The 12,503-nt window shown below is 38.9% G+C and overlaps 2 protein-coding genes across 5 annotated transcripts in view; one reads left to right on the forward strand and one right to left on the reverse strand.

Annotated features, from left to right (window-relative positions):
• Nucleotides 1-633: 633 nt before the first annotated feature.
• Nucleotides 634-8,751, forward strand: SNRPF (small nuclear ribonucleoprotein polypeptide F). Its single transcript, XM_039358155.1, has 4 exons — nt 634-818; nt 2,127-2,252; nt 5,264-5,328; nt 7,004-8,751. Exons 1-4 carry the CDS (start codon nt 816-818, stop codon nt 7,068-7,070), a joined length of 261 nt encoding a protein of 86 aa, XP_039214089.1. The 5' UTR covers nt 634-815; the 3' UTR covers nt 7,071-8,751.
• The window catches only part of CCDC38 (coiled-coil domain containing 38), a 38,061-nt gene continuing 32,575 nt past the window's right edge, over nt 7,018-12,503 (reverse strand). For 3 of the 4 annotated variants that reach the window (XM_039358151.1, XM_039358154.1, XM_039358152.1), the window contains 2 exons: nt 11,722-11,815; nt 7,368-7,475 (listed from right to left, as the gene is read on the reverse strand). In XM_039358151.1, the coding sequence (XP_039214085.1) occupies nt 7,368-7,475; nt 11,722-11,815 (202 nt within the window). Of the gene's footprint in view, nt 7,476-11,721; nt 11,816-12,503 lie in introns of all 4 variants that reach the window. The other variant, XM_039358150.1, reaches the window with a different exon arrangement.

A 12,503-nucleotide genomic window follows, 5' to 3' on the forward strand; every position in this document is an offset into this window, starting at 1 on the left:
ATAATGAATCATTCGCTGCTGAAAGGGACGGGTCTTATAAACGGGCGCACAACAGTTAGCATTAGAGCAATTACTCTTCTTTAGACCCGCTCCACAGGCTCAATTGCAGGAAAGCTAGGCAGGAGTTTTAACGAAAATATTTCAAATCGTTCAATGAGAAAGTTATGCACCTTTGTAGCTGGCAACTGCACTTGGCTTCAGCCTCAAATAGAACAGACTTTTTACTTTCACTAATGGGCACTGCCCGTTTTTGCAATGGATGACAAAGACTGGAGGACCTCACTGTAGAAATCATAGCCAACGGAACTCATAGCAGGCATTCTCTTTGCGGCTGATACGCTAAGCCCACGGAACTCATCGCAGGCATTCTCATTGCGGCTGATACGTTTATGCTAATAGTTTAGTCCGCTGTGCGAACCCAATTGATTTCCACTATAGAACATACCGCCTAACAGGCACTGCGTGGAGGTCAACCGGCCGCCACTCTTTACTGTGTCTCCAGCTTCAATCAAACTCAACTTCTCTATCCCCGCCCATCCGCTTTGTCTCTGAAAAGCCCCCTATCGGAGAGTGCCTTTGCTTCCTGCCTTCGGGTGGATCATAGAGATAGGAAAAAAAAATGTGTAAGTCTATCAACAGGACGGGAAATATTATTCCGTTCAGGTGAAAGGTCAACAGGAAAGCTTTGCTCGAGGAAAGAGACGGTGTGTGACGTCACTTCCTGGCCTTTTCTTTTGCAAGTTTGGCGGGCGCACGTGTTGCCCCCGAATAATTTTTGCAGTCGTCGTAGCTGCCCCTTGCCTGGCCGGGTTGCTATGGTGAGTAGGGGAGGGGAGACATGGAGCGCGTTCGGGAGGTCCCGGGTTCGGGGTGATGCATCTGGGAACGAGGTTTCGAAAGAGCCTCTTGGCTGCAGTATTGGCAGGATGCTGTGGGTTACTGTACCCCCGACCCTGCAGGTTAATATACGCTTATTCCAACAGATGTGTTGGGATAGAGTTCTTATCACTTCTAGCCGAATGGACCCACCAGTTGGGAAAGGCTATTGTATGTAGTACCGAGCTTAGAATGGCCAATGGACTATCCTGGTATTTGCAGATTCCTGGTTTTCTGTGTGGGTGTATATCCGTGCATCTTGTGGGGTGAAGAATGGGATTTACTTTTTATGGAAATTGCTTGCAACTTTTATTTACACCATGCGGGAGCATGCATGCATACATACATACATTTTATTTATTTAGCACATTTATATAGCCACTCATCTCATAAAAACATGACTCTGGGCAGTGCACAAACATAACAATTAAATTACCTAACAATTTCAAAGTGGAGCATAATTAGAATGAAAAAACATAAAACCAAGATTGCAGAACAGCAGTCACTGGATTCATACAACTACCTTGCATGAAATCCTTGAGGTTGACGGAGAAACTCTACTTTCAGGGCCTTCCAGAAATGGGCTAAGGGATGGTGGTGGGATTATGTTCCCAAGGATATGGACCACAGCAGCAGCATGTTGCTTGAGTCCCATCAGGTGGAATTCCTTTAGAGATGGGACCCCAGCATATCTCTCCTGGGTAATTAAAAATAAGATTCCATGTTAGAATGCCTTCTGATAAATATATGGATTGATTATAATTAAAATATTGTATATGGTTCTTGTCACAGTATATGGAGTTTGTTTAGTTAAAGTTTAAAAGACAGTAAAATAAGGCCAGTTAATGGTTTATCAAAGTATTCATGGTCTGGATGATACTATGGTGCTGGAACTGAAGTACGAAATGATTTGTGAAAGACTTGAGACAACACATCTTTGTACAGTTAACTTTGGGATGTACTAAGATAACACAACATGTAATTATGTCTACAAGTTTTAAAACAACATTAAACATTTTTAAAGTACCCATCAATCACCGATTTGGCTGTTTTCAGAGTGGTTGCACTATAATTTCCATAATCTTTAACACATCTCTGGAAAAGGTCTCAAATAATGAGACCACTAGGTTAGGTTATAACTGTCATAATAAAAGTTTCCTATCTGGCATTTATAGAATTAAAGGTGTATTTTGGCAACAGTTGTTGAAATGCTATAATATTGTCTTGTTCTTATTTTATTATCTATGCAGAGTTTGCCTCTCAATCCAAAGCCATTTCTAAACGGGCTAACTGGGAAGCCAGTAATGGTGAAATTGAAGTGGGGAATGGAATACAAGGGCTATCTTGTATCAGTTGATGGCTACATGAATATGCAGGTAAGTCAAGCTAGAAGAAATATCCATGTTATTCAACTGATGAAAATATAGGGAGAAGATGCTACTTCTGTGCTGTACCTAAGGACAGTAAGGGATTAGATTTGAGCAAATAAATTGAGGCTTAATCTGTGCAAATATAGCATTGAATTATATGAATGCAGAAATAAAAAACCAAAATGCAAAGCCCAATTGCTAAATTTGGCAATCAGGTTAATCTCTATTTTATCGAATAGGGTTCAATAAAGGATTCATGCTTTGTTGTTTATATTTTTAAGCATTCACACTGTGCAGTGTTATTGTTAATAAAGAAGAGGGGAGGTCTCCTTTGTTGATAGCATTCAAATATAAATTGGATTCTTAGTTTACCAAAACCCCAGTCAAATATCCCAGTTCCTACTAGGCTGGCTGCTAAAGGAAGAACAGACTTATCTGTTCCATGTTCAACAGTCTATTTTTATTACATGATAGACAAAGAAGAGGGGACTCTTCTTCCATGGCCCGAATGGAAAATAAACAGACTGCTGTGATCATCTTTCTTCCTGGGGCTCATCAGCCTACAGAGAATTGCATGTACACAGATATTGTTAGGTAGTACAGCAAAGTTTTCTTAAATAATAACTTCACATTTTCATTATTTGTATATTAAATTCAGGACAGTTGTTACCTTTGTTTTGAAGATCTTTGCAACAAAAAAAGTTTGCATATCATATATGATAGTAATTTTACTTTGTATACCTTTTGTATTTCTATCAGTCATGCTAGCCACATGACCACAAAGGTGTCTTCAGACAATGCTGCCTCCCTTGGCTAAGAATGGAGATGAGCATCACCCCCTAGAGTCGGATAGGATTGGACAGGGAAACCTTTACCTTTGCCTTTATCTATTGACTGAAATAGATAAAAATCAAAAACTGTGAATTAAATCATGTGAATTAAATTTCTAAATGCACACTTTTTCAGAAAAGGTTAAAGAAAGTTAAAAATAAATTAGAAAATTTTTAATTATAAAACAAATTATTTTCTTTTTTGGCTGAAGAAATCCTTTGTGTTGGCATAGAGAAGCCAGTACATTCTCTGTTTTGCTCTGACTCCCCATTTGAGGGTGTGTGCAGTGGTGGATACCAAGGAAGAGACCTTTGCTTTGGCGATGCTCTTGACTGAGCGGGACTGCAAGCATGGATCAGGGCTACTTCCTCCATTTCTATAGGGAGCTTCTGAATTATGACCTTTCTAGTGAGAAAAGGGCACAGAGAAAAAACACTATTGGCACAAACTGTTATTAAAGTTGGTGGGTGTCAACTTAGTGGGAGAAGGTGGTGGGAGAAGGGCATTGGCAGAAGGCAGGATGCACCATCAATTATCTGGGTAAGTCTGGCAGCACATACACAATAACATTGCTTTTGTTATCTGAGAGTATGGAAAGCTTATGTGGATCATAGCCATATATGATGCCAGGAGTGTGGCAACAGCAAGAATAGATAACATATATTGTATACAGGGAAGGACAGAAATAGCACTGACCAGGAAGAACTCTCTGAAGGAAGCTAATGTGCTTCCTCCTACTCCATCTACTAAACCAGCCTACTTTTTTCTCTCTCTCTCTCTGCCACCTGATATACTGAAGTATCTCTTGATCACCATATGTGTCAGCTAAGGTGCCCTGTAATGGATACACACACACACACACACACACACACACACACACACATTCAATAATCCATCATCTGTTCCTGTCCAACCTCCCCACCCCCTGAGCCTCACTCTGAGGACGCTGGCAGAGGACCAGCGAAAACTAAGTTGTTTTTTAACTTTGTATATAACTGTTTTTATTGTTTTAAGTATTGTTTTAACAATAAACAACTAGTTTATACTTTTCCCGGAGATCGAAAAAACTGGAAGAGGGAGGTTGGACAGGAATGGATGTTGGAATGCAGGAACGGCATGTAGACCAACAGGCCAGCAAGGAGAATAAAAAGGGAAAACCCCATGGCAGGACTCTGGTAATACCGGATCGGAAAGTGTACCCCATAACGAGCAGGAGAGAGCGATTGGAGAGTACATCAGCAGCAGCAGTATGGGGAGGGGAGGCTTGACAGAGGAGAAAAGTGCAAAATTGGAGTGCAAAAAAGAGGGGGCGGGACGACTAAGGCAATTACAGGCAATCAGGAAGAATGGCCCTATCACACGGGCAATGAGTAAGCAGTTAGATCGGCAAGGGTATAAAAAGAACCTCCCCACCCCCTGAGCCTCACTCTGAGGACACTAGCAGAGGATCAGTGAAAGCTAAGTTGGTTTTTAACTTTGTATATAACTGTTTTTATTGTTTTAAGTATTGTTTTAACAATAAACAACTAGTTTATACTTTTCCCAGAGATCGAGGACTGCATTATTGAACAAATATGCCCGGGATTCGCATTTTTGCAACCATTAAGGGCCAGGCTATTTGCAAGACCGCCTACTACCTCATAGTTCCCTTCGTCCGGTTAGATCCCACAGGCTGGGCCTCCTTCAGGTCCCGTCGGCCAAGCAGTGCCATTTGGCGGGGCCGCGGAGGAGGGCTTTCTCTGTGATGGCACCCACCTCTTGGAACCAGCTCCCCCCGGAGATTAGGACCGCTCCCACCCTGTTGGTTTTCCGTAAGCTGCTTAAGACCTGGCTTTTCCGGCAGGCCTGGGGTTTATAAAATCTGACCCCTGAATGACTGTTCTTGTGCTGTTCGTTTTGTTATGTTTTATGTGTTTTTACTGTTAGTCACCCAGAGTCCTCTGGGAGTGGGGCAGCTTATAAATTTTAAAAATAAATAATAAATAAAATAAATAAATAAATTAAGGACACACACACACACACACACACACCCCATGATAGACTCCTTGTAAGATCTCAGAAATCAGTTCATACTTTGGGAACCACCAATTTAGAGTACTAAATATTTGAACTTCTATTAAATGTTAAGTATGGATTGAAATACATGTGACTCTCCTATCCAGTAATACTCATTTCTGTTTGTAAAGCTTGCCAATACAGAGGAATATATTGATGGTGCATTGTCGGGACATCTTGGCGAAGTTCTGATAAGGTAACTTCTGCATGTAACTGAGTGGGTTAAAATGAAGTAGTGTGGTAAAAATGCTTGAAGTGCTGGATGAAAACAGACAAGTTAAAATTCACAGGAAATTTATTAGAAAGTATTGGGCCTATTACTACATTGCCAGATGTGTGTTGCACCTATCTTGCCAGATAATTGTGGAAATCAATTGAGAGGAGCCCTCCATGTGATATGCCTTAAACTCTGGGAGAAATTTTGAGTTATAAATCTAACAAATAACCTTTATCAACTACAAGTAGTTTATTGATTCAGCAACTGTTTAAAGTTAAAACACAGCTGCATGAGGGGGACTTAAGACTGCTCTGTGAAATACGGGTATCATAGCAGCCACACTGCCACGTAATTACAATTTGGGAATTTGACAACCAACCTGAAACTATGATGGTTGCAGCATCCAATGTCATGTGATCACTATTTGCAACCTTCCCTGCTGGCTTCCAACAAGGAAAGTCAATGAGAAAGCTGGTAGAAGGTTGTTGGTCACTCCTACTCTTGCTACTTTTTCATCTGTGCTCCATAGTACTTTCCCCACACACCATAGTGCTTGCCTGCACCTACCTGCCTGCACTCTGTAGCATCTGCCTGCCCAAAGTTTTCATTGGCAACTTTCACCCATTGGCCTGTTTGCCTGGGACTTATATCTCTTCCACATTACAATCAGGTGAAGTCCTCACTTTATAATCTACACGGTTCTGAAAATGACAGTGGCAACCAGGAGTGTTGGAAATGCTGTTTGTAAGCATGTGATGGTATGCTTTACAACCACATCGCTTAAGACATTTCAGTCCCTGTTGCCATCATAAGCTAAGGACGACTACTTGGTACAAGTAGTCTTTGACTTGCAACTATTTGTTTAGTAATGATTCGAAGTTAAAATGGCATTGAAAAAAGTGACCTATAACCGTTTTTCACACTTACAACTGTTGCAGCATCCCCATTGTCACATAAGCAAAATTTTACTGTCCCAGGGTCATGTGATCACCTTTTGCAACCTTTTGACAACCAGGGTCACTTAAGAATTGTGTTACTAACTTAACAGCTGCAGCGATTCACTTAACTGCGGCAGCAAAGGTTGTAAAATGGGGCAAAACTCACTTAACAACTTTCTTGGTTAGCAATGAAAATTTTGGGCTCAATTGTGCTCATCAATTGACAACTACCTATATTGGAAAAAGTGCATTAATCAAATATTTTAGTGCTATAATAAAGTTTTGATTTTAAATTTTCTGTTAAGTTGCTAAATGAAATTTAGTTACATGACCCTCCTTGAACAATCAAAAAAATATGTTTCTTCCTCTCTCCTGAATTTCCTTTGCACCGCCAAAACATGTTCCCTCCCCCATGATTTTAATGGCAAATTAAAATGGAAGGCAAAGGTCTGGTTAAGCAAAATACTAGAAAGATCTGTTGCATGAGCCAAAGTTTGCTCGTTTCACAATTTCATTCTTTATAAAGCACTGTTTCTTTAGTGTATTTGACAGTAATAGAAAAATGTATTACAATAATGACACAAATTCAATAAAAAGTAGTTTTAATATTAACCATAACACCAAATACAGAATTTAAATTGAAAGCAAATCAGCTAGAGAAAACAGTCTTTTTTTAATTCATGTGAATAATAATAAAAATAACTTTTTATTGCCAGGTGCAACAATGTCCTATACATAAGGGGTGTAGAAGAAGAAGAAGAAGATGGAGAAATGAGAGAATAATGTTGGAAAATCTTGTGTTTTTTAATGTGTAAAATACATGTTCAGTTGTAGCTTTTGAAAAAATTACATGTTTTGTAACTTTACATTTTGGGGGTATAAAAATACATATTGTTGAAAGAAACAGTCAATATGAAAGATAAACAAGTATAAAAACTGGGATTATTTAGCCTTAATACAAATGTTTTAAAGCAAATGGGATCAGACTTATTCCATCACCATTTACTTTATATGATTCAGTTGGACTAAGCTAGGAGCAAGATCTATAACTAGTACAAAAATACACCTTACACAAGAATATCAAGTGAAGTAGTAATCATCTTCACTTTTTGTAGTTGCATCTGTAGCTTGTTTTGCTTCGTGCTTAGTCGTTGGAGGCTGTGACCGGTACACTAATTTTCTTCCCATCTAAAACAAAGCCAAAAAATATAAAACCTTCATATGCATTGGATTTTTAAAAGCAGTCTTAGTTTTCCTGTTAACGTTTCCATACATAGTCTTTCAGTTATATTTTATAGAAATGTAGAAACACTTGAAATGGATTCCTGTAGGTGGATCTACTTAAAACAAAACTGTCAGACAAAACACACTCATTTCAAAGTTGTTTAGTTCTGCAAAAAAAAAAAAAAAAAAGGTGCAGCCTTTTTATCCTGGGAACCAAGTAATATCACATCACTGGACACCTTCCACCACTCTATTTGAATTCTGAAAACATTACTGAAAACAGTAGTTTAAGATAGTCATGGATATGTATCTTAAGGCTAGATGCTAAATATCCTACTTTGATTGAAATTATGTTGTGCTGGTATTGGTCCAGAAGCTAGGTATCTGCACCTTTTTGTTATGGACTTTATAATGAAGAAACTGGATAAAAAGTTATTTAGACAGTCATGGTCTGTATTATTATTTATTTTATAATATCCTAATCCTTCAGAAAAGAAACCAGAATTAAGACTTATAAGATAAAAATAATTTAAGCTCTGATTTAAATGTGATTTTAATGGATTTTTTAAAAGTAGACAAAGTAGTTAAATCTCGTTGAACTCAAAATGCCACCCAAAGATTAGAAGCTGTGATAATTTCTTTATGGGCAGAGAAAGAAATGCAAAAAAGTATTTTCCCAAGTGGCTTTATTCTAGTAACCTCTAAAGGGTTTTTAAAATAATGATTAGCCTTTGTAGTTTTCCTGGATCAAATGGATCCTCGGTGCAGTTTCTTCCTGATGCTAATTTGACTGCTGAATTATGTGCTAGTTTTAAGTTTCTGAACTAGTTAAAAGGGTATGAAAATTAACTTGTGCAAATACAGTTGCAAGGTCACTTTTTTTCAGAAAGCCAGATAACGTATCCTCACATATACTCATTTTTTAGTGTAGATAAATGCATTGTGCATCAGTTGGTATGTTACTTGCCTGTACTATGCATATAATGAAGACAAACTATTCTGTTGGATTTCTCCAGTCTCAATCTAATCTGGATTGGTGAGCTTCAGTTCCCCAATTTCTCCAACTAGCATTGACAATTGAGGATTTTAAAGACCACATGGCTGAAGGGAGCCAAATTGAGAAAAATGGATGAAACTTTTGTCTCATGTATGTATATGTGCATGACGGGGAGTAGTCTTCCTTTTGGAAAAATGTATTCACACCCCCTGATTTTATAAACTACCTTTCGTTTGGCTTAGATTAAGCAGCTTTGCTTTGTTACTTATTTTCTTTGAGACAAGAAATTTTAGATAAATGTGGATTAATTTTGTTATGTGAACACAACACATATACTATAGTTAACAAAACCCAATTTCTGAGTTTGGGCAACATTGCTAATGAATTTAAAATGGAAGAACAAGCGGAATTGAGTTAAGTGCTTGAATTCAAGTATTTGCTTGAATATATGTAGAAGTCAAAGTGAAGCAAGAAATGGTAAGTACACAGCCCTGCCCTAATCTCTGCCTAATGTCCATGTGTTCAGATGGAAGTTCTGAAAATGAATTGTACTGCTTGAACATGAAATGGATACAACTGTCAACACAATCCAGGATCTTTCTTTATCAGGTCCTGGATCACACAGAGACCTGAACTGAAAGCATATAAATTATACAGTGAGGGAAAAAAGTATTTGATCCCCTGCTGATTTTGTACGTTTGCCCACTGATAAAGAAATGATCAGTCTATAATTTTAATGGTAGGTTTATTTTAACAGTGAGAGACAGAATAACAACAGCAAAAATCCAGAAAAACACATTTCAAAAAAGTTACAAATTGATTTGCATTTTGATGAGTGAAATAAGTATTTGATCCCCTATCAGTCAGCAAGATTTCTGGCTCCTAGGTGTCTTTTATATAGGTAATGAGCTGAGATTAGGAGCACTCTCTTAAAGGGAGTGCTCCTAATCTCAGCTGGTTACCTATATAAAGACACCTGTATCAGTCAGATTCCAAACTCTCCACCATGGCCAAGACCAAAGAGTTGTCCAAGGAGGTCAGGGACAAGATTCTAGACCTACACAAGGCTGGAATGTGCTACAAGACTATCGCCACGCAGCTTGGTGAGAAGATGACAACAGTTGGTGTGATTATTCACTAATGGAAAAAACACAAAATAATGTCAATCTCCCTCAGTCTGGGGCTCCATGCAAGATCTCACCTCGTGGAGTTTCAATGATTATGAGATCGGTGAGAATCAGCCAAGAACTACACAGGAGGATCTTATCAATGATCTCAAGGCAGCTGGGATCATAGCCACCAAGAAAACAATTGGTAACACAGTACACCATGAAAGATGAAATCCTGCAGTGCCCACAAGGTCCCTCTGCTCAAGAAAGCACATGTACAGGCCCGTCTGAAGTTTGCCAATGAATATCTGAATGATTCAGAGGAGAACTGGGTGAAAGTGTGGTCAGATGAAACCAAAATCGAGCTCTTTGGCATCAACTTAACTTGCCGTGTTAGGAGGAGGACTGCTGTTTGTGATCCCAAGAACACCATCCTCATATCAAACATGGAGGTGGAAATATGCTTTGGGGGTGTTTTTCTGCTAAAGGGATAGGACAACTTCACCGGATCAAAGGGACAATGGATGGGGCCATGTACTGTCAAATCTTGGGTGAGAACCTCCTTCCCTCAGCCAGAGTGTTGAAATGAGTTGTGGATGGGTATTCCAGGATGACAGTGACCCAAAATACATGGCCAAGGCAACAAAGGAGTGGCTCAAGAAGAAGCACATTAAGGTCCTGGAGTGGCTTAGCCAGTCTCTAGACTTTAATCCCATAGAAAATCTGTGCAGGGAGCTGAAGGTTCGAGGTGCTGAATGTCAGCCTCGAAACCTTAATGACTTGGAGAGGATCTGCAAAGAGGAGTGGGACAAAATCCCTCCTGAGATGTGTGCAAACCTGGTGGCCAACTACAAGAAACGTCTGACCTCTGTGATTGCCAACAAGTACTAAATCATGTTTTGCGAAAAGATAAAATGCTTATTTCACTCATTAAAATGCAAATCAATTTATAACTTTTTTGAAATGCATTTTTCTGGATTTTTTTGTTGTTATTCTGTTTCACTGTTAAAATAAACCATTAAAATTATAGACTGATCATTTCTTTATCAGCAGGCAAACGTACAAAATACACAAAATACACAGCCATGCTATGACAAGGACACCCTTAATTGACTTTGGTGAAGCATAGGGCATCTCTACTGGGAGGGGTACCTCGTGACACGCACAACAGTAGCCTCCAAGGCTGTATTTTCTTTAATGATGTTGGGCCATTGGCCATGTTGCATGCAATTGACAGGATTATAATCCTAAATTGTGGGTAGAAATACTGGCCTTCACTGAGAATATTTACCATGGCTGAATCAAATAGTAGGTAATCAGATTAGTAGGTGCAAGGGGACGGGCAAAATAATGTCAACTTTTTAAGGCAGAGGTCAGTAAGGCAAATTCTCCCATTGCAAGCCCCATTTGCCCTTTCTTTTCTTTTTGGTGTACCATATTACTATTGCCCAAGATAATACCAGAGTTATAGCAAAGTATTCAACAGGTGCTCCAAAATAATGTGTGCAAAGGAGCTGTTTTCAGATTTCAAACTGACATTATTTTTCAGATTTGTTCAGCTGCTTCAGAAGTTGCTGTTATCTCTCTCCATGTACATCTATAGCTATTCGGCTAAAGCTACTTGCTCATGGAGACAGCTGGGAGCAGCTTCTGAAATAGTCAAGCTTTGCAAATAAATGTCTTCATGCTTTCTATGTTCCTGTGCATTATGAAGCATCTCTTTTGAATAATTATTATAACTTCATTAGGCATCATTCCAAAAACACACATGGGTAGATAATGTTGCTACATTAGCTAATCTTGTTCTTACAGTACATCTATTTAAGTCAATCTTTGACCAAATATTTATAAATCTTATTAAAAAATTGCAACCACTACTAAACTATATTGTAGGATGACTCTGTATATAGGAACATGTCTGTCCTTAAATGGGTAGAACACATAATTCACAAGTCAAGAATAGGCATAATTAGATACAACATAAGATGCTAGTGAAAGTTTTAACTACAAATAGTTTAGGCTTTGACAAAGTAGCTGGGCAAGCTGTTATTCCACTATCAGCTGGCACAATCCAAGAAGACATCTTTAAAGCACGACTACCAACCCTTTTCTTTGGTTCTGCAATTGCTCTCTCAAGAGCAAGCTTCAGCCGTTCTTCCTGAATTCTTCTAAGTTCTTTCAATTTGTCTTCACGTATCCTTCAAGAACGGAAAAAGGGAAAACTTTAAAAATGAAAAGTTTATTGTCTGAAAAAAGCTTCCTTTGTTTTTAATGTTCCCTGATGGTATGGCATTTTATTATGTTTAAATCTGAAGAACTCAGTATTATTTCAGTGAGGAAAAAAAACATGTTAGACCAGATAGTGAGAAGGTCATAGTGACTTATTGGAAACCTGCAATGGACACACCCTGTCTGTGTGAGGGATTGCACTTCAACCTCTTTTTTCTTGCGCCAGTCAAAAGGAAATCTCCATGCTTTTTCTTTATGCCTTCTGAATACAGCTTCCATTGGTGCCAAAAGGTCTTCTAATGAAAAGTACTTAGCACCTCATCCTTATACTGTATAATTACATCAGTTATACATTTGCTTTGCTACTAAGAAAGTGCTACATTTGTTCATCTTAGAAGACAAAGCTGAGTGTCCTAATGGGCAAGAATAATATTCTATAAGTGAAACCCCCACAAATATTGTCCCACTAGATGGGAAATCTTATGCATTATATTGGTGAGAAAACTTCCTAATGTCTGAACTTTTCTTCCCTCTATCCACATATTTTTCCCCCGATAGAGTTCCAATGCTATAGGCCAGTGGTGGCGAACCTATGGCACGGGTGCCAAAGGCGGCACTCAGAGCCCTCTCTGTGGGCACGCGTGCCGTCGCCCCAGT

Source organism: Crotalus tigris, unplaced genomic scaffold, assembly GCF_016545835.1.
Source record: "Crotalus tigris isolate CLP2741 ecotype Arizona unplaced genomic scaffold, ASM1654583v1 scf7180000019004.2909048, whole genome shotgun sequence".
NCBI classification, from domain to species: Eukaryota; Metazoa; Chordata; class Lepidosauria; order Squamata; family Viperidae; genus Crotalus; species Crotalus tigris.

Bases quoted from the DNA above. Each gene is read 5' to 3' on its own strand.
- SNRPF (XM_039358155.1), top strand. The intron at 2,253-5,263 runs GTAAGTCAAGCT...CTGTTTGTAAAG, and splicing joins ATGGCTACATGAATATGCAG to CTTGCCAATACAGAGGAATA. The intron at 5,329-7,003 runs GTAACTTCTGCA...TTTTATTGCCAG, and splicing joins CTTGGCGAAGTTCTGATAAG to GTGCAACAATGTCCTATACA.